This window comes from Piliocolobus tephrosceles, chromosome 13 (assembly GCF_002776525.5).
Source record: "Piliocolobus tephrosceles isolate RC106 chromosome 13, ASM277652v3, whole genome shotgun sequence".
Taxonomy (NCBI): Eukaryota; Metazoa; Chordata; class Mammalia; order Primates; family Cercopithecidae; genus Piliocolobus; species Piliocolobus tephrosceles.
This window is the reverse complement of record NC_045446.1, coordinates 68,066,739-68,087,434: the sequence shown is the minus strand read 5'-3', so window position 1 is coordinate 68,087,434 and position 20,696 is coordinate 68,066,739. Positions and strand designations below refer to the sequence as shown.

The 20,696-nt window shown below is 41.4% G+C and overlaps 1 protein-coding gene across 1 annotated transcript in view; it reads left to right on the top strand.

Annotated features, from left to right (window-relative positions):
• INTS4 (integrator complex subunit 4) overlaps window positions 1-20,696 on the top strand; it is a 122,889-nt gene that overhangs the window by 62,482 nt on the left and 39,711 nt on the right. Inside the window, exons 10-13 of the mRNA XM_023209327.3 lie at window positions 1,626-1,800; window positions 11,279-11,484; window positions 15,193-15,335; window positions 20,234-20,349. Of these exons, the coding sequence (XP_023065095.2) occupies window positions 1,626-1,800; window positions 11,279-11,484; window positions 15,193-15,335; window positions 20,234-20,349 (640 nt within the window). The remainder of the gene's footprint in view (window positions 1-1,625; window positions 1,801-11,278; window positions 11,485-15,192; window positions 15,336-20,233; window positions 20,350-20,696) is intronic.

Sequence of the window (20,696 nt, the reverse complement as noted above, 5' to 3'; positions counted from 1 at the left end):
CCCAGGCTGGAATGCAGTGGCACAATCATAGCTCACTGCAGCTTTGATCTCCTGGGCTCAAGCATTCCTCCCACCCCACCCTCCTGAGTAGCTGGGATTACAGGCATGCCCCACCATGCCCAGCTAATTTTTTTTTATCTTTAGTAGAGATAAGGTCTTGCTATGTTCCCCGTGCTGGTCTTGAACTTCTGAGCCCAAGCAAGCCTCTTGCCTCTACCTCCCAAAGTGCTGGGATTACAGATGTGAGCCATTGTGCCCGGCCCCAACTGCCTCTTATGAAATGCCCTTAAGCTTTGATTGTGATGGTTCACTAACATGGTTTGCAGAACCAGATTTGAGTCTGAGAAAATAATATGTACATTCATTGTTAGTACCTCAATTTTAAAATTATAAAAGTGATTATAAAAGTGATATGAAAGTTGTGGAATTTTTGATGAGGGAAAGGAAAGCAATTTACCCATATACCTGCTACCCTAATGTAATGACTTTGGTCATTTTGGTGTATGTCTCTCAGCTCTTTTTCTTGTGCATGTTTTTTTTGTTTGTTTGTTTGGTTGGTTTTTTTTATTTGAGACAGGGTCTTGCTCTGTTGCCCAGGCTGGAGTGCAGTGGCGCGATCTTGGTTCACTGCAACCTCTGCCTCCCGGGCTCAAGTGATCCTCTCACCTCAGCCTCCTGAGTAGCTGGGACTACAGGTGTGTACAACCACACCTGGCTAATTTTTTGTAGTTTTTTAGAGATGGGGTTTCCATGAGAGGCTGATGTATAAAGCGGAGTGCCAGGTCATTCATTTGTGATGAGAACCGTAACTGTCAAGTGGACTGGATACTTACTTTTCACCAACCAGTATATTCCACCTTAGGCAATCTCTGTGTAAAGTGAGTTTACTAGATTAGTGACTGTACTATAACTGAAATAAAACGCAATGTTGCCAAATAGAAAAATACTTTTACTAGGACTTAAGATAATTGTTTTCTTTTCCTTTTTTTCTTTTCTTTTTTTTTTTTTTTGAGGTGGAGTCTCGCTCTGTCGTCAGGCTGGAGTGCAGTGGCACGATCTCGGCTCACTGTAATCTCCGCCTCCCGAGGAGCCACCAGGCGTGCGCCACCACGCCCAGCTAATTTTTGTACTTTTAGTAGAGATGGAGTTTCACCGTGTTGGCCAGGATGGTCTCAATCTCCTGACCTTGTGATCAGCCTGCCTTGGCCTCCCAAAGTGCTGGGATTACAGGCGTGAGCCACCTGCACCCTGCCTGATAGGATTGTTTTCTTAGAGTAAATGTGTTGTCTACCCAACATGGCGTTTGGAGGGGCACTGCCATTATTTGCCTCTCTGGCTCTTCTCTTTCCTATGTTGCTGCCACAGCAAACGTAACCAACTTTCTTAACACATTCTTCAGCTATCTTTATCCTTTTTAATTAGGTATTTTCAGCTATTATAGACAGGCAAGGCTTTGGTTTTATTTTAAGTTGAATTTGCATTTCTCTTATATGAACTACTGATAATTTTTACAAACGTAACTCTCAAAGAGCAGTTTTATTTTCTGCCTTCCCATGTTCTCAGGGTTCATCTTAGCGTTGCTTCATGAACCTCCTACAATTGGTAATTATTGTTGTCTTCTGCAGAGGAAACGTACTGCACATGAGCGTGCCAAGGAACTTTACAGTTCAGGGGAGTTTTCCAGTGGCAGGAAGTGGGGAGATGATGCTCCCAAGGAAGAAGTAGATACCGGGGCTGTGAACTTGATTGAGTCGGGAGCTTGTGGAGCTTTTGTTCATGGGTTGGAAGATGAGATGTATGGTAAGTATGACTGTATGATAGCAATAACACTCTTTAATTGAGTGACTGCTATGTGTCTGGCATTGTACTGGGTGATACACATGTATCATTTCATTTAGTCCTCACAGTAACTCTGGGAAGTACTTACTATGCTTTTTATTTTACACACAGAAGAGACCCCGGTAGTATGAGACAATGGTGAAGAGCAAGAGCTTTGGGTTCAGTCAGTCTGTATTTAAATTCCAGCATTTTTATAAAACAGGGATGATGATAACTATCTTTCTGAGTTCTGAGAATTAAATGAGGTTCTATACACATAAAGCAGTTGGCATAATACATGTGCCTATTTATAATAAACACTGAATAATTGGCAATTAAAATTGATATTAATAAAAATAGTAACTTGATACTGCTTACCCAGCTAGTAAGAGACAGAGCAAGATTTAAACCTAGGTATGTCTGACTGCAAAGCTTTTATATGACTGATGAATATTTTATTTCACCTTCATTTTTGAAAGATATTTTTGGGCCAGGCATGGTGGCTCACACCTGTAATCCCAGCACTTTGGGAGGCTGAGGCTGGAGGATCACTTGAGGCTAGCAGTTCAAGACCAACCTGGTTAACTTGGTGAAACCCTGTATCTACTAAAAATACAAAAAATAGCCGGTATGATGGCATGCACCTGTAATCTGAGCTACTAGAGAGGCTCAGACACAAGAATCACTTGAACTCAGGAGGCAGAGGTTGCAGTGAGCTGATACTGTGCCCCTGCACTCTAGCCTGGGCACGCAACAGAACAAAACTCTGTCTCAAAAAATAAATACATACATACATACAGAAAGATATTTTTGTGGAAATACAATTCTAGATTAATAAACTTTTTTTTCCAAGTGTCTTTTTTATTTTTTGAGACAGGTTCTCACTCTGTCATCCAGGCTAGAGTGTAGTGGTGTGATCACAGCTCACTGAAGCCTTGACTTCCTGGACCCAAGCAATCCTCCTACCTCAGCCTTTTGAGTAGCTGTGACCATAAGCACGTGCCACCATGCCTGGCTAATTTTGTAATATTTTTGTAGAGACAGGGCCTCCCTATATTGTCCAAGCCAGTCTTGAACTCCTGGGCTTAAGTGATCCTTTTGCCTTGGCCTCTTAAAGTGTTGAGATTGTGGGCGTGAACCACTGTGCGTGGCCTCTACCAGTCTTTTAGTGATATTGTTCCCTAGTTTTCTGTTGAGAAATTTGCTGTCATTTTTATCTTCCTCTGTGTATAATGTGTCTTTTTATCTCCAGCTGCTTTTAAGATTTATCTTTATCACTGGTTTTAAGCAATCTGATTATGATATGCCTGGGTATAGTATAGTTCATGTCATGTTTCTTTTGCTTGGAGTTTGTTGAGCTTCTTGAATCAAATAGTTTTCATCACAGTTGGACATTTTTTTTTTTTTTTTGCTATTATTTATTTCTTTCTCTTTTTTGGGGGGTGAGGGTGGGGTGAGGACAGAGTTTCACCCAGGCTGAAGTGCGTTGGTGTGATCTCAGCTCACTGCAACCTCTGCCTCCTAGGTTCAGGCAATTCTCATCCTTCAGCCTCCCGAGTAACTGGGACTACAAGTGCCCGCCACCACTCTCAGCTAATTTTTATGTTTCTAGTAGAGATGGAGTTTTTTTTTTTTTTTTTAGACGGAGTCTGGCTCTGCTGCCCAGGCTGGAGTGCTGTGGCCGGATCTCAGTTCACTGCAAGCTCCGCCTCCCGGGTTCACGCCATTCTCCTGCCTCAGCCTCCCAAGTAGCTGGGACTACAGGCGACTGCCACCTTGCCCGGCTAGTTTTTTGTATTTTTTTTTTTTTTTAGTAGAGACGGGGTTTCACTGTGTTAGCCAGGATGGTCTCGATCTCCTGACCTCGTGATCCGCCTGTCTCGGCCTCCCAAAGTGCTGGGATTACAGGCTTGAGCCACCGCGCCCGGCGAGATGGAGTTTTGTCATGTTGCTGAGGCTGGTCTCAAACTCCTGAGCTCAACTTATCTGCTCGCTTCAGCCACCCAAAGTGCTGGGATTACAGGTGTGAGCCACTGTACCAAGCCACTATTATTTTTTTTTAATTTCTCTGACTCTACGGGCCCTTTGGCGACTTTAATTACACATGCGTTAGGATACTGACATTGTTTTACAGCTCACTGATGCTCTATTCTTTTTTCTTTCTTTTTTTTTTCTAGTTTTTATTTTTCTCTTTGTTTGATTTTGGATAGTATCTATTGCTTTGTCTTTGAGTGTTGCAAGATATAATCCGATGTTAATCCCACCCAGTATATTTTTCATCTCAGACATGTAGTTTTTGTCTCTAGAAGTTTGATTAGAATTTGGGTTTTTTCCATCCTGGACCACATAAGGAGACCCTATCTCTACAAAAAATTTAAAATTAGCAAGACATGGTTGTACATGCCTTTAGTCCCAGCTACTTGGGAGGCTGAGGCAGGAGGATTGCTTGAGCCCGGGAGTTAGAAGTTGCAGGGAGCCGTGATTGCACAAGTGTACTCCAGCCTGGGTGACAAAGCAAGACCCTGTCTCAAAAAAAAAGAAGAAAGAATTTGGGTCTTTTTAGTATCTACCATGTCTTTCTTAACATACTTAATCTTTCCTCTAGCTTTGTAAACAGATAGTATGTTTATAATAACTGTCTTACTATCCTTGTTTACTAGGTCTATTATTTCTGTGATTCCTAGGTTGGTTTTGATTGATTTTTTTCCTCCTGTATTATATATTATTCTATCTTGTATATATTCCATCCTGTGTCTTTTCATGTCTGATAATTTTTAGTTGGATGCCAGACATTATAGATTTCACTTTGTTGGATACTGAACATTATTTTGTTCCTATAAATATTTTTGAGCTTTGTTCTGGGATCCATTTTTTCAGGTCTCATACTTTGTTAGGCAGGATTAGAGAAAACCTCTTTTTTTCTTCTTTCTTTCTTTCTTTTCTTTCAACAGGATCTTGCTGTATCGCTCAGTCTGGAGTGCCAAGGTGCAGTCACGGATCACTGCAGCCTTGACCTCCTGGGCTCAGATGACCTTCCCACTTCAGCTTCCCGAGTAACTAGGACCACAGGTGGGCACCACCACACCTGGCTAATTTTTGTATTTTTTGTAGAGACAGGGTTTTGTCATGTTGCCCAGGCCAGGCTTGAAGCCCTGGCCTCAAGCAATCTGGCCGCCTTGGCTTCCCAAAGTTCTAGGATTACAGGTGTAAGCCACCACCCCTGGCTGCAAAATTCTTCTAAGTTAACCGTGGTTTTATAGGCCCTGTGTGAGCTCTAGAGATTGTTTCCTCTCATTGTTTTGAGTGCTTCTTTTCCAGGCCTCAGATGGTCTCTGTCTCACAGATCAGAATTCAGCTGAAGACTGGAGGCAACCTTCTGCAGATCTCCCAAGCTTTCTGTCTCTCTGTGTAGTTCTCTCCTTTCCAGTAATTTGCTCTATGAACTCTCGCCACATTGGACTTCCCAAACTCCCAGCTCAATCTTCTCAACTCAGGGAGAGAAGACCTAGTACCTGGAGTCTCTCTAAACTTAATTGCTGTAATCATTGAGATCACCTCATTTATTTCCCATCTCTCAGGGACTGCAGTCCTTCATTGCCAGATGCCCAGTGTCTGGAATGCTGTTGTTTCATATATTTTGTCTCTGTCTCATCCTTAGAGGATAAAGCTGGTCCTCCATCTTGTAATAGACTTCCCATAAAGCCATGTGATTATGTGCTCTCTGTCTCACGTAGATCTCAGAATTTCAGTGATTTGAGATGATTGACTCCGCCTCTTCATTATCAGCAAGGGTAACAGACCTGGTAAGGTAATGTTGAGTGTCCACATTTTACAGTAAATTTGTGTCAGAGACCTGTGCCAGGTCTTAAAAATGCCTATAAAATCATACCTCAGGATAGAACTACTTCTTAGAAGGGCAAGAATATTATTTTTGAAAGACAGTTTTTCATCAGTAGATATAAGAATTGGGTTATCTTATCATTTGTTCTAAAATATTCCATATGTATAGAAAGTAAATAAAGCTACCTCTGCTTTTTGATTCTCTATGAACTTAAAATATGAATTACAATTTAAATAATATTGGATAATGAGGAAGTCCAGTTATTAAAACCTATTTTACTCTAAAATGAGTAACTGAAACCTATTTTGTTTCTATTAGCATTTTTGCTTTGTTTAGTTTCTGCAACTGAATTTTGTCACTTTTAACATTTATGTGATTTACTTACACAATTTCCAGTTTGCCATTAAGATTTTTTAAATAATTTTTTTTTTTAATACTTTAAGTTCTGGGGTACATGTGTGGAATGTGCAGATTTGTTACATAGGTATACACGTGCCATGGTGGTTTGCTGCACCCGTCAGCCCATTGTCTACACTAAGTATTTCTCCTAATGCTATCCCTCCCCCAGCTCCCCACCCCCCAAAAGGCACTGGTGTGTGATGCCCCCCCACCTCCCGTGTCCGTGTGTTCTCATTGTTCAACTCCCACTTATGAGTGAGAACATCTGGTGTTTGGTTTTCTGTTCTTGTGTTAGTTTGCTGAGAATGATGGTTTCCAGCTTCATCCATGTCCCTGTAAAGGACATGAACTCATCCTTTTTTATAACTACATAATATTCCATGGTGTATGTGTGCCACATTTTCTTTATCCAGTCTATCATTGATGGGCCTTTGAGTTGGTTCCAAGTCTGTGCTGTTGTGAATAGTGCTGTAATAAAAATACATGTGCGCGTGTGTTTTTGTAGTAGAATGATTTTATAATCCTTTGGGTATATACCCAGTAATGGGATTGCTGGGTCAAATGGTATTTCTGGTTCTAGATCCTTGAGGAATCGCCACACTGTCTTCCACAATGGCTGAACTAATTTACACTCCCACCAACAGTGTAAAAGCATTCCTGTTTCTCCACATCTTCTCCAGCGTCTGTTTTCCTGACTTTTTAACGATCGCCATTCTAACTGGTGTGAGATGGTATCTCATTGTAGTTTTGATTTGCATTTCTCTAATGACCAGTGATGATGAGCTTTTTTTCATATGTTTGTTGGTCACATAAATGTCTTCTTTTGAGAAGTGTCTGTTCATATCCTTCACCCACTTTTTGATGGGGTTGGTTTTTTTTTTTTTTTTTGTAAATTTGTTTAAGTTCCTTGTAGATTCTGGATATTAGCTCTTTGTTAAATGGATAGATTACAGAACTTTTCTCCCGTTCTGTAGGTTGTCTGTTCACTCTGAAGATAGTTTCTTTTGCTGTGCAGAAGCTCTTTAGTTTAAGTAGATCCCATTGGTCAATTTTGGCTTTGTTGCCATTGCTTTTGGTGTTTTAGTCATGAAGTCTTTGCTCATGCCTATGTCCTGAATGGTATTGCCTAGGTTTTCTTCTAGGGCTTTTATGGTTTTAGGTCTTATGTTTAAGTCTTTAATCCATCTTGAGTTAGTTTTTGTATAAGGTATAAGGAAGGGATCCAGTTTCAGCTTTCTGCATATGGCTAGCCAGTTTTCCCAACACCGTTTATTAAATAGGGAATCCTTACCCCGTTGGTTGTTTTTGTCAGGTTTGTCAAAGATCAGATGGTTGTAGATGTGTGGTGTTATTTCCGAGGCCTCCATTCTGTTCCATTGGTCTGTATATCTGTGTTGGTACCAGTACTATGCTGTTTTGGTTACTGTAGCCTTGTAGTATAGTTTGAAGTCAGGTAGCATGAGGCCTCTAGCTTTGTTTTTTTTTTTTTGCTTAGAATTGTCTTGGCTATGCAGGCTCTTTTTTGGTTCCATACTAGTATATGTATTTAAGGGGTACATGAGATATTTTGATACAGGCATGAAATATGAAATAATCACATCGTATAGAATAGGTATCCATCTCCTCAAGCACTTACCCTTTGTGTTATAAATGTTATTAATATGTAATCAAATTAACTTAAGTTAAAAAAGTGAGTATACCATTACCAGGTGTCAGGTATGACAGCTTTCTAATTTTATCACATTTATACAATTCTGGGTAAATTTGGGTTTTAGGGGTGCATTGCTGGGAATGAAATGGAGCCTTATTTCACTGGCTGTTCACTCTAGTGTAGTGCCTCACATACTTCTAGTATTTTTTTTTTTTTTTTTTTTTTTGTTGAGATGGAGTCTTGCTCTGTCCCCCCGGGCTGGAGTGCAGTGGCTGGATCTCAGCTCACTGCAAGCTCCGCCTCCTGGGTTTTACGCCGTTCTCCTGCCTCAGCCTCCGAGTAGCTGGGACTACAGGCGCCCGCCACCTCGCCCGGCTAGTTTTTTTTTTTTATTTTTTAGTAGAGACAGGGTTTCACCATGTTAGCCAGGATAGTCTCGATCTCTTGACCTCGTGATCCGCCCGTCTCGGCTTCCCAAAGTGCTGGGATTACAGGCATGAGCCACCGTGCCCGGCCCTTCTAGTATTCTAATTTATCCATCTTCTCCCTCCTTTTTGGGACTTTGTGCATGCAGCTTTTCTTCTAGAAAGGCCTTTTTCTTTCTTTTGGCTTAGCAGCTCTTTTAGGTATTGTTTTTAGGGATCACGTATTACAGAAAGCCACCTCTGATCCCATTGATTGAGCTGTATTTCTTCATATGCATTTTCTTACATTCCCTGTGCTTTTCCATAGCAACAGTCATCACTCTGTAATGCAATTAACTGTTCTTGTTTGTAAGCCTGGGGGATAGTCTTGCTTTTGTTCATCTTTGTATCTTTAGTACTAAGTACAAAGCTAATAAGTAGCTAAATCTGGACCCAATTGTACATGTGCAGATGCTGAGGATCAGTCTTTTTTAAAATGTAGTATAGTAGATTCCTTTTCTCTGCTCTGTACCCATAGGGAGTCTGTGACATATTATTTATTTATTTATTTTTAATTAACTTTTTTTTTTTTTTGAGATGGAGTCTCGCTCTGTCGCCCAGGCTGGAGTGCAGTGACCGGTTCTCAGCTCACTGCAAGCTCTGCCTCCCGGGTTTACGCCATTCTCCTGCCTCAGCCTCCGAGTAGCTGGGACTACAGGCGCCCGCCACCTCGCCTGGCTAGTTTTTTGTATTTTTTAGTAGAGACGGGGTTTCACCGTGTTAGCCAGGATGGTCTCGATCTCCTGACCTCGTGATCCACCCGTCTCGGCCTCCCAAAGTGCTGGGATTACAGGCTTGAGCCACCGCGCCCGGCCTTAATTAACTGTTTTTTATAGAGATGGGGTCTCACTATGTTGCCCAGGCTGGTGTCAAACTCCTAGGCTTAAGTGATCCTCCCGCCTTGGCCTCTCAAAGTTCTGGGATTACAGGTGTGACATGCCTGGTCAACATATTTTCAACATTCCAAAAAGTTCAGTGGAAAATGTCAGTTTACCTGCTTATAGTCTGGCTGTTCAGGCAAAGTAAAATACCACATTTTTTGCTTCTGCTTGGAATTGTATCAGCTGAGGTCACACTGATTATCTCTTTCTGGTCAGAAGTTCCTTCCTGATTGCCTTGGTGGACTTGCAAAGGTTACATATGAGTCAGTGTGGTGTAATGGATAAAATTCTAGGAGGAAGACCCACTTAACATACTTGGGTTTATCTCTAGCTTGCCTTATAATTAGCAATTTCATGTTTAAATTATATTATTGTGAAGTGAAGAAAATTGTTCTCTTTTGATGAAAAGGAAGAATTCATAACTACCAAGAAAAACCTGAATCATCTGTCTTTAATGTAGTAACTCTACTTTTAACATGTCTATAAAACCTTTCTTTATACAAAGAGGAAATTGTGTTTGTGAGTTTTAACCACAACTTTAGGTACTTTTTGTTTTGTTTTGAAATAGTCCATTTTGTTACAGAAGCATATGGGAATCACTAGGAAAAAACAACCATGTGTAGAAGTCTTGTGAGCATTTTCTGTGTCTTACTCATTTCTCATCTTTGTATCCTAGCCCTTAGTACCTCACCTAGCATATAGTACGTGTGCAGGACCCACTTATTAGTGAATGAAGAAAGGGTTTCCTCGGATCGGTGGCTTTATTGCTTACATGTTCTGAGCATACCAAGGGGTCGAAAACATGTCCCTGTTTTAAGGGTGCTTACAGAACCCAAATCTACACCGTAGGTGATACTTACTGAGCTCTTAAAATATGCCAGGCAGAGTCCCTATGTGCTTTACCTGTATTATCTCATTTAGTCCTAACAACTCTGTAAGGAAATGAGTATTATCTCCATTTACCAGGTGAGAAATTTGAGGTGCCAGGAAGTTACTTATTTAAGATCACCCTCCAACTTAGTGGAGGGATCATTCACTACAGTTTGCTCTGAGACCTCTATCATTCCAAGCATGTATCCTTAACCACTATATGATTTTAACATGCAGTCAACAGACCTGGGTATTAGTCCTATTTCTACCCTCATTTGCTTTGAGGCAAGTTAATCCACGTTGCTGAATCTTACCTCTAAAATTGGAACAATGATATTTAGTCTACTTTAATCTTAATAATAACGATAACATGATTTACTAACCGACTTTTTAAAAAGTACTGTGGTTGGAATACTGAGATAAGTAAGACAGTTTAATTTTCAAGAAGTTAATATAGACAGACATGCAACTTCACACATATGTGGAGTCAGATTTAAGCCATAGTCCTTGTGATACAAAATTCCATGTTCTTAGATCAATGCTAAGGTGGGTGGTATGTGAAACTGTGGGCATAGAGATCTCCCAGGGAGAGTTTATAGAATGAGAGGAGTAGAGAATAGAAGACAGCCTGAAGGAGAAGGAATCCATCTTGGACTTTTCCTGTGGCTCTTAATTTGATATGAGTTACTTTATATGTATATAAAATATGGGGCTTCAGTGTGTTGCTCAGGCCGGCCTTGAACTCCTGGGCTCAAATGATCCTCCCACCTCAGCCTCCTGAGTAGCTGGGACTTTGGTGTATGGCACTGCACCTGGCTGATGTGCAGTTTTTGTTTTTTGTTTTTTGGGTTTTGTTGTTGTTGTTGTTGTTGTTTTTTGAGACAGGGGCCCACTCTGTCACCCAGGATGGAGTGTAGTGGCATGATCATGGTTCACTACAGCCTCAAACTCCTGGGCACAAGTGATCTTCCTGCTTCAGCCTCCCAAGTAGATGGGACTATAGGCGTGTGCCACCACACTTGGCTAATTTGTTTTTTTGTGTTTTGTTTTGAGATAGGGTCTCGTTCTGTCACCTAGGCTGGAGTGCAGTGGCACGACCTTGGCTTACTGTAATTTCTGGCTCCCAGGCTCTAGTGATCCTCCCACGTCAGCCTCCCAAGTAGCTAAGACAACAGGTACATACTACCACACGCAGCTAATTTTTAAATTGTTTTTGGTAGAAACAGAGTTTTACCGTGTTTCCTAGGTGGGCTCAAGTGAGCTGCCTACCTTGGCCTCCCAAAGTGTTGGGATTACAGGCGTGAGCCACTGTCCCCAGCCTGATGTGCAATTTTATTTTTTCTCTTTTTTCTAGAGGTTCGTATTGCTGCTGTGGAGGCCCTCTGCATGTTGGCCCAGTCTTCACCCTCCTTTGCTGAGAAGTGCCTTGATTTCCTAGTTGACATGTTCAATGATGAAATTGAGGAAGTACGTCTGCAGTCCATACATACCATGAGAAAAATCTCTAACAACATCACCCTCCGAGAAGATCAGCTTGACACCGTCCTGGCTGTGCTAGAGGTGAGTGTTTCTAGTTTGTTACTCATTAATTCATCCCTCAGCCCCACTGTTAAAATCAGGTATTGTGCTAGGCATTGGTGACAGAACAGTGTATCAGGCAGCACAGTTCTGTTTTCTCACCATACCCCACCCTCCAAAAATGGAAGAAATTGACTGTGAAACAGGAAATTTGAATAAGCTTGGTCTTTCTGTGATCAAGAAAGGATAGGGTGCCTAGAGAATACAGTGTCTAACCTGAATTGGCTGAGGTGAGGTTGGGAAGAAGGAGGAAGTGCTATAGTGGACATTTGAAGGAGGAGTAGGACTTAACTGGGCTTTTTCTTTTCCTTCTTCTTTTGAGACAGGATCTCACTCTGTCACTCAAGCTGAAGTGCATCTTTTTTAAAGGAGAAGTGACACTGGTGGTAGGATGAAAGGGTACCAGACAGAGGGAGCAATGTCTTTTTTTTTTGTGAGAGTCTCACTCTGTCGCCCAGGCTGGAGTGCAGTGGCGTGATCTCGGCTCACTGCAAGCTCTGTCTCCCGGGTTCACGCCATTCTCCTGCCTCAGCCTCCCGAGTAGCTGGTACTGCAGGCGCCCACTACCACGCCCGGCTACTTTTTTGTATTTTTCGTAGAGACAGGGTCTCACTGTGTTAACCAGGATGCTCTCAATCTCCCGACCTCATGATCTGCCTGCCTCGGCCTCCCAAAGTACTGGGATTACAGGCATGAGCCACTGTGCCCGGCTCAGAGGGAGCAATGTCTAAAGATACAGAGATAAGCTAGAATATGATATATTCAAGGAACTAAAAAGAGTTTATTATATAATGATAGCGTAGAGTTGAAGAGATGGGAGAGTGGAAGAAGTGGCTATAGATAAGGGAGGGGCTAAATAATAAAGAGTTCTTTTCAACCTTTAATTTGATTTTATTCTTGTAGTGAATCATAGGCTGTTATAGCAGCAAGTGCTCTTAGGGATTGATTAATTCTACCCTGGGAATTTTGTGGAGAAAATAAATTGTCTGAGTTAGTGGCTGAACCAGAATGTAAACACAGAGTTGCTCCCCAGGCCGTACAGCTCTAGGTGGTTCTTGGATTATTTTTCTAAAATGTCTGGATTTTAATTGCAACTACTGAAGTTCTTCAGAGTATTCATAAATGGGGTTTGGCCTCTGGTTTCCTTTTTTGGGGAAGATGGGGTTCAGATATGAAAGGGATAGTAATTAGTGCTTAGTTTTTAGAACACTTGTAACAGATTTCTACTGCATACTTGAAAAAATAGCTGGTGCTTTGGTTTTGAAGGTTCTTACCATTCTCTCAACTGCTTAGCACTTCTACTAAGATTTTTCCTGAATTATAAATCTTTATAATTTTTTCATGTATCTTTTCCTAAAAATAAGTTTACATTCTATGTGTGGTTCTTCATGGGTGGCCTCATACATAGTCTAGCCACTCCTTTCCTTTTTAGCTTTCTTTTCCACCACTCCTCACCTTGAACTTTATGCTGAAGTCACTTTCCTACACATACTGCTTTTCCTCACAATTTTACCTTCAATGTAATTTTCCCCCTCTGTTTGCAAAACTGCGACTTCAACCTAGGAGATGTCCACTTATTCCCACAGCCTATATTAGGTAACATAATCCAGGAAGCCTTCCCTAACTGTTACTCCCAGCCCTGGATGGGCTAAATGCCACCTCTCTACTCCCATAGTACCCTGTGTATACTGCTCTAGCATTTTTCAGTAATTCTCTATTTCATAAGACTGTGAGCTTCTCAAGGTGTCTTGATTTTTCTTTTCTTTTCTTTTTTTTGAGGCCGAGCCTCGCTCTGTCACCCAGGCTGGAGTGCAGTGGTGCGATCTTGGCTTACTGCAACCTTCACCTCCTGGGTTCAAGCAATTCTTCTGTCTTCCAAGTAGCTGGGATTACAGGCATGCACCACAACACTAATTTTTGTATTTTTTTTAGTAGAGATGGCATTTCACCATATTGGCCAGGCTGGTCTTGAACTCCTGACCTCAAGTCATCCACCCACCTTGGCCTCCCAAAGTGCTGGGGTTACGGTATGAGCCACCGTGCCCGGCCGACTCTTCATTTTTTTATTACCAATGTCTTGCAGCAGTGTCTGGCACAATTAGGTGCTCGGTAAATGTTTGCTGAATAGCTGAGCTATGTTCCAAGCTATGTTTTGATGTACAGAATTGTTCACAGGTATGCTTATTTATAAGTACTTATGTATATAACTCATAAAGAATCCTTGCCTTTTAATTCTTTTCAGGAGTTCAGACCCATATAAAACTTACAGTAGACTATTCTTCCACCCTGCTATGCACTGCTCCCTTATATTTTCTGTGTCACTGTGCTTCATTGCTTTGAGCCTTACCTTGCTGACCCTTTCAGCTGGAATTCACTTTCTTTTTTGTTTCCTGCTATGCCAAGATCCTACCCTGCCTAGAAAAATTCACTTCTTTGTTCAACAAGCACTGTCTGTGTATTAGAAATATAGGGGTATCAAAACAGATAGGCTTCTTGCTGTCATAAAACTTATATTCTAAAGAGAGGTGGAGTAAACAAACAAAATGATTTCAGATGGTGATAAATGTTATGCAGAAGATAAACAGTATCATGGAGGAATGGGGAATTTCACCGTAATTTGAGTGGTTAGTAAAGACTTTCCGAGATGATTTTCAAGTTGAGTCTTGAATGATAAACAGAAGCTAGCTACGTGAAGACTGGGAGAATAACTTCAGGTAGAGGCAACAGCTAGTGGGAAGGCTCTAAAACACAAGTGATCTTTGTTGTGTTTGCAGAATAGAGAGAAAGCCAGTAGGAGTGAACCGCAGTGAGAAAGTAGAAATGTGGCATGAGATGAAGTCTGAGAAGGGATTAAGGACAGGTAGAAAGCCTTGTAGGCCATTTTAAGATGTCTGGATTTTATTCTAACATTATGGAAAACTGTTGCAGAATTTTATGAATAGGAGTGACGTTTCAATTTGCCTCTCTTTTAATATTTCTCATTCTCGAAGTCTTCTTGAAATTCACATCAGACAGATTGACTCTTTCCCTCACTCCTCCATTTAACACATACAGGTATACCTCTCTTTATTGGGCTTTGCAGATATTGTGTTTTTTTAATAAATTGAGAGATTGCAGCAACCATGCATTGAGTAAGTCTGTTGGTGCCATTTTTCCAATAGCATGTGCTCACTTTATGTCTGTGTCACATTTTGGTAATTCTTGCAATATTTCGAACTTTTTCATTATTACATCTGTTGCGGTGATCTGTGATCAGTGATCTTTGATGTTACTGTTGTAATTGTTTTGGGATGCCACAAACTGTGCCTGTATGAGATGGCAAACTTAGTAAGTGTGTGTGTTCTGAGTGTTCTGCTAACTGGCCATTCCCAGCCTCTCTCTTAGCCTTTCTTCTTAGCCTGTCCTTTTTCCTAGTTGCAAAAAGGCTCTTGTACCTTCAGCATCATGACTGAGTTCCAGACAGGATGGAAAAGGAAGGTTAAAGAACAAAGGGGACAAAGCTACTGCCTCTGGTCCTTTATTTATCAATAAAATGAAGCTGTTTCAGGAATTTCAGCCAAAAACCTTCCACATGCTTTGTTACATGGCCACCCTAGATGGGAAGGTGGCTAGGGAGAAGGGGATGGTAGATAGAGGCTGAGTCTGCTAACCAACAGTAACTACTATTATTATTACTTTTTTTTTTTAAAGGATTCATCCAGAGATATTCGAGAGGCTCTTCATGAACTCTTATGCTGTACTAATGTTTCAACCAAAGAAGGGATTCATCTTGCATTGGTGGAGCTGCTGAAAAATTTAACCAAGTACCCTACTGATAGGGACTCCATATGGAAGTAATTACTTTTTTGCCCATTTACTCACTGAGTCCCATAATGTGGTAAATATACAATGCTGACGTTGTTCCATCCTTATAGATTGAGGATAGTATGGCCTTGAGTTTTGCCTTTACTTTAGAAACCTGATTCAACTTAACCAGACTCTCAGGAATCTGATTCCTAAGCTGAGTATCACATTTTAGATTACTTACTAATTTGTCCATCTGTCCACCTAGCAAATATTATGTGCCTGCTGTGTGCTGACTACGCACCAACCATTGTGGTAGCTGTTAGAAGTACAGAAATGAATTAGATTTCCTCTTTCTCTTATATAGTGTTTTGTTTTGTTATGTTTTTTTGAGACGGAGTCTCGCTCTGTTGCCCTGACTAGAGTGCAGTGGCATGATTACAGCTCACTACAACTTCTGCCTCCTGGGTTCAAGCCATTCTCCTCCCTCAACCTCTCGAGTAACTGGGATTATAGGTGCACACCACCACACCCAGCTAATTTTTGTTTTTTTTTTTATTAGAGATGGGGTTTTACCATGTTGGTTAGGCTGTTCTTGAACTCCTGACCTCAAATGATCCGCCCATCTTGGCCTCCCAAAGTGCTGGGATTACAGGTGTGAGTTACCACACCCAGCCTTTCCTATATAGTGTTAATCACTCCTGTGTCTACTTTGCGTTTTTGTAAAGAATCAGATCCATCATCATAGAGATTAGAGGCAGGGCAGGAGGCAGGGCTGGCACTTGACCTACAGATGGGAAATCACAATCATTTTGTCCCTTGATTATCTCTAGTTTTACTGACTACCATCAAGTTATTAACACTGTTTATGAACCTTTGTTTGAAGAATGACTTCCATACATGTAATTAATATAAAATGTGTGTTCCACGTGTTTAAATAAGTTTATATGATAAGACCAGTTCAACTGTGTTTAGTTTATGTTTAAAAATTTTGTTACTAAAAGTAGAAAAACCGTGGGGTGAATCAGCTATTTAGAAAATACATTAAAACTGATGAACATGGTGAAACCCTGTCTCTACTAAAAATACAAAAATTAGCTGGGTGTGGTGACAGGCACCTTTCGTCTCAGAGGCAGGAGAATCGCTTGAATCCAGGAGGTGGAGGTTACAGTGAGCCAAGATAGTGCCATTGCATCCTAGCCTGGGCACCTCAAAAAAAAGAAAGAAAGAAAGTATATTAAAACTGAAAATACCAGGGGAATCTTACTCTCGGTAACATTTTTGGTATCTGGTTTTCTGTTTTGCCATTCCTTTGTAGAGTCCCATTCAGCTCAATTTGACATATATTTATTGAGTGTCTTCAAGGAACTCTCAGTCATTTAGGGTGTGGTATTGCAGTGGGGATAAACACCTATATAAGTAACTGGAGTTCTGTGGAGACCTAGAATGAATACTGAAGGAATGCTAGAACATTCTTCTAGCATTAAAATAAGATTTGTAGTTATTTGGTCCACTTAGAATATTTACATAAGGCTGTCTTTATTGGGTGATTGTGGACAAAGAACTCCTCAACCACATAGTGCTCCAAAATATTTTGAAGTCACCTATCCTAATTTTTTTTCTTTTTTAATGTTAGAGACAGGGTCTCACTATGTTGCCCAGGCTGGTCTTGAACTCCTGGGCTCCAGCATTCCTTCTGCCTTGGCCTCCCAAAGTCCTAGGATTACAGGCGTGAGCTAGTGCACCTGGCCTACTTATTCTAATTATCACTTACATTTTTTTCACCTTCTCCAATGAATGGTGGCTTTATTTAGAAATAAAAAACAGATGAACCTGGGCACGGTAGCTCATGCCTGTAAGTCCAGCACTTTGGGAGACTGAGGAGAGAGGATCACCTGAAGCCAGGAGTTTGATACTAGCTTGAGCAACAAAACCAGACCCTGTCTCTACAAAAAAATTGAAAAATTAGCCCATTGTGGTGGTACACACCCATAGTCCCAGCTACTTAGGGAGGCTGAGGCAGAAGGATTGCTTGAGCCCAGGATTTAAAGGCTGCGGTGAGCTATGTTCACACTAGTCCACTCTAGCCTGAGTGACAGAGCAAGACCTTGTCTCTTAGAAAGGAAAAAAATGATAAAAGGGTAAAGAAATAGAGTGACATCTTTTTAAAATGTTGATAAACATATATGCAGAAATGAAAGTTCTGAAGGAGATAGTTTGCTCTGTTTATGTATCTTTAGTTCATTCCACAAATCCTTACTGAACATTTGTTATAACCTAGTCACTGTGTTAGGTGCTATAGAGATTTAAAAATGAATTGGGCTCAGACCTAGCCCTCAAATAGCAAGAAGGGAGAGAAGTAGCAAATATGTGTATAGGGAGGTGGATGAGATAGTAAGAAATTAACTATATTAAGAAGCCAGAATTGAAGTCTAGCTTTAGAGAGGCCCACATGTGTAGGAGTCTGTAAGGTGACCCATTTAATAGCACTTGGGGTGCCCATCTGAGTTCTGAATAGAATAAGATCAAAATAAAGGAGTAGTACCTGGAAGCCAAAATTCTTCCTTTACAGTGTGCCCTGAGGTATAGTGAGTACAAGGGCTTAGAGAGGCCTGAAAATAAATGAATGAAGTTCTTTCCACATAGAAGGAAAAACAAAAGACTGGGAGAAGCATACTTCTCAAGATCACATGCGTTAGATGAGATGACTTTCAGACCACATATATTAATGAATTTTTCCGTTTTTATTTTCTGTCTCTTTTGCTGATATACCTATTCTCCAGTTCCTGGTAAAATCTCCTATGTGACCATCTGCTATGTGCATATTTCTCTGATCATATTGATCTCTTCTACCTTTGACACGTAGAATTAGAATGTCATTCATCTGATAGTTCCTACCTTGTAGTATTGGTCATCTTTGCCTCAGCTGAATTATGAATTCCATGAGGACAGAATTAAGATACATACGTTTTCAATTTAGTGTGCCTGTTTTTTTATTTATTTTTCATTTGTTATTTTTTTGAGACGGAGTCTTGCTCTGTTGCCTAGGCTGTCCTGGTATGCAGTGGTGCAATCTCGGCGCACTGCAACCTCTGCTTCCAGGGTTCGAGTGATTCTCCTCCCTTCGCCTCCTGAATAGCTGGGATTATAGGTGTGTGCCACTACGCCCGGCATATTTTTGCATTTTTAGTAGAGATGAGTTCACCACATTGGCCAGGCTGGTCTTGAACTCCTGACCTCAGGTGATCCATCTGCCCCGGCCTCCCAAAGTGCTGGTATTATAGGCGTGAGCCACTGTGCCCGGCCTTACTATTTTTTATTTGTTAAGTTCTGGTTTAGAAGGTGCACTAAATTGGCCAGGCGCAGTGGCTCACGCCTATAATCCTAGCACTTTGGGAGGCCGGGATGGGTGGATCACCTAAGGTCAGGAGTTCAAGACCAGCCTGGCCAACATGGTGAAACTTCATCTCTACTAAAAATGCAAAAGTCTGCTGGGTGTAGTGGCACATGCCTATAATCCCAGCTACTCGGGAGGTGGAGGCAGAAGAATCGCTTGAACACTGGAAGCAGAGGTTGCAGTGAACCAACATTGTGCCACTGCATGCCAGCCTGGGCAACAGAGGAAGACTCCATCTTAAAAAAAAAAAAAGCCATAAACAATAATAAAAAATATAATTACCTTGCTTGTATAGTTCCTTATAGTTTATAAAGGGCCTTCATGTAGTTCTAATAGCTAACATTGAGTTCTTACTATGTGACAGACACTTTGCTAAGTACTTTGTGTTATTTAATGCTTATAGCAACTCCATGAAGTAGTGACTTTTAAATCCCATTTTGTAGATGAAAAAATTTACTTGTGTAAAGCTACTTAGTTTCAGACAGATCTGTGATTTCAGAACTTCACCCAGGATATCAATTAGAATGTTTTTGCCCACAAATGAAAAGGACAATCTGATTAAAAGTATCTTAGCCAATAGCTCTGTTTTTTCATAACAAGAAGTCAGAAGGTTGGTTTCAGGATTGGTCATTCAACAGGTTACCAGGGCTCTCTTTGGTTTCTCTGCAGTTCTCTTGGCTTTTTTGTTTTGTTTTGTTTTTGAGAGGGAGTCTCTCTCTATCAGAGTGGAGTACAATAGCACTATCTCGGCTCACTGCAACCTCCACCACCCGGGTTCAAGCAATTCTTCTGCCTCAGCCTCCTGAGTAGCTGGAACTACAGGCCTGTGCCACCATGCCCAGTTAATGTTTGTATTTTTAGTGGAGACGGGGTTTCACCATGTTGGCCAGGATGGTCTTGATCTCTTGACCTCATGATCCACCCACCTTGGCCTCCCAAAGTGCTGGGATTACAAGCGTGAGCCACCACGCCTGGCCGACTTTCTTCTCATAGTTGTAAGATGGCTGCCTCATAAGATAGTATGTCAAGACAGAAAGGAAGGGTCATTCCCTTTCATTCATTGCTCTTTTGATTTGCAGAAACATCCCTGAGAAGCTCCCCAGCCAACCCAGCCAGCATACTCTCGTGCTCCATTGACTAGAACTGGTTTACTTGCCTACCAGCAAACCAGTCACTGGAAAATGGGAATGGGATTGCCGAGATGGGTCTAGACCAATAGTGGTTCAGCTCTGGGGCTGGACCTGCCTTTTCCGAGCACATTGCTGCCTGCCTGATACCTGAGTAAAATCCGGCGCCTCTCAGGAAGAAAGATGGGGGAAATGGCTACTGTTTAAATAACCATTTCTTTTATCTTTATAATAACTGATTTTTTTAGATGAAATAACCGAGTTCCAGAATAATTGGGTGACATATCTGAAGTCATAGAGTTAGCAAAAGTATATGATTGAGAATTTCCAATCCAGTTCAGGTTTTCTGATTCCAGTTCCTAGTACTTTTCAAAGGGCTAACTTTACTAATTTTTTGATGTGCATTCTTATTTGTTTGTTTCAGGTGCTTGAAGTTTCTGGGAAGTCGGCATCCAACCCTGGTGCTTCCCTTGGTGCCAGAGCTTCTGAGCACCCACCCATTTTTTGACACGGCTGAACCAGACATGGATGATCCAGCTTGTATCCTCCGTGCTTAGGATGGGCCCTGATGTGTTGGCAGACAGCTTTGGCATCTCCTTCAGCAGTGTAGCTAGGGTGATCTGAGTTTTCTTTTATTTATTTATTTTTTGGAGACAGAGTCTCATTCTGTCACCCAGACTAGAGTGCAGTGGCCTGATCTTGGCTCACTGAAACCTCTGCCTCTCGGGTTCAAGCAATTCTCCTGCCTCAGCCTCCTGAGTAGCTGGGATTATAGGCGCCCACGACCACACCCAGCTCATTTTTGTATTTTTAGTAGAGATGGGGTATCACCATGTTGGCAAGGCTGGTCTCAAATTCCTAAGCTGTTGCTTGGGCTGGAGTGCAGT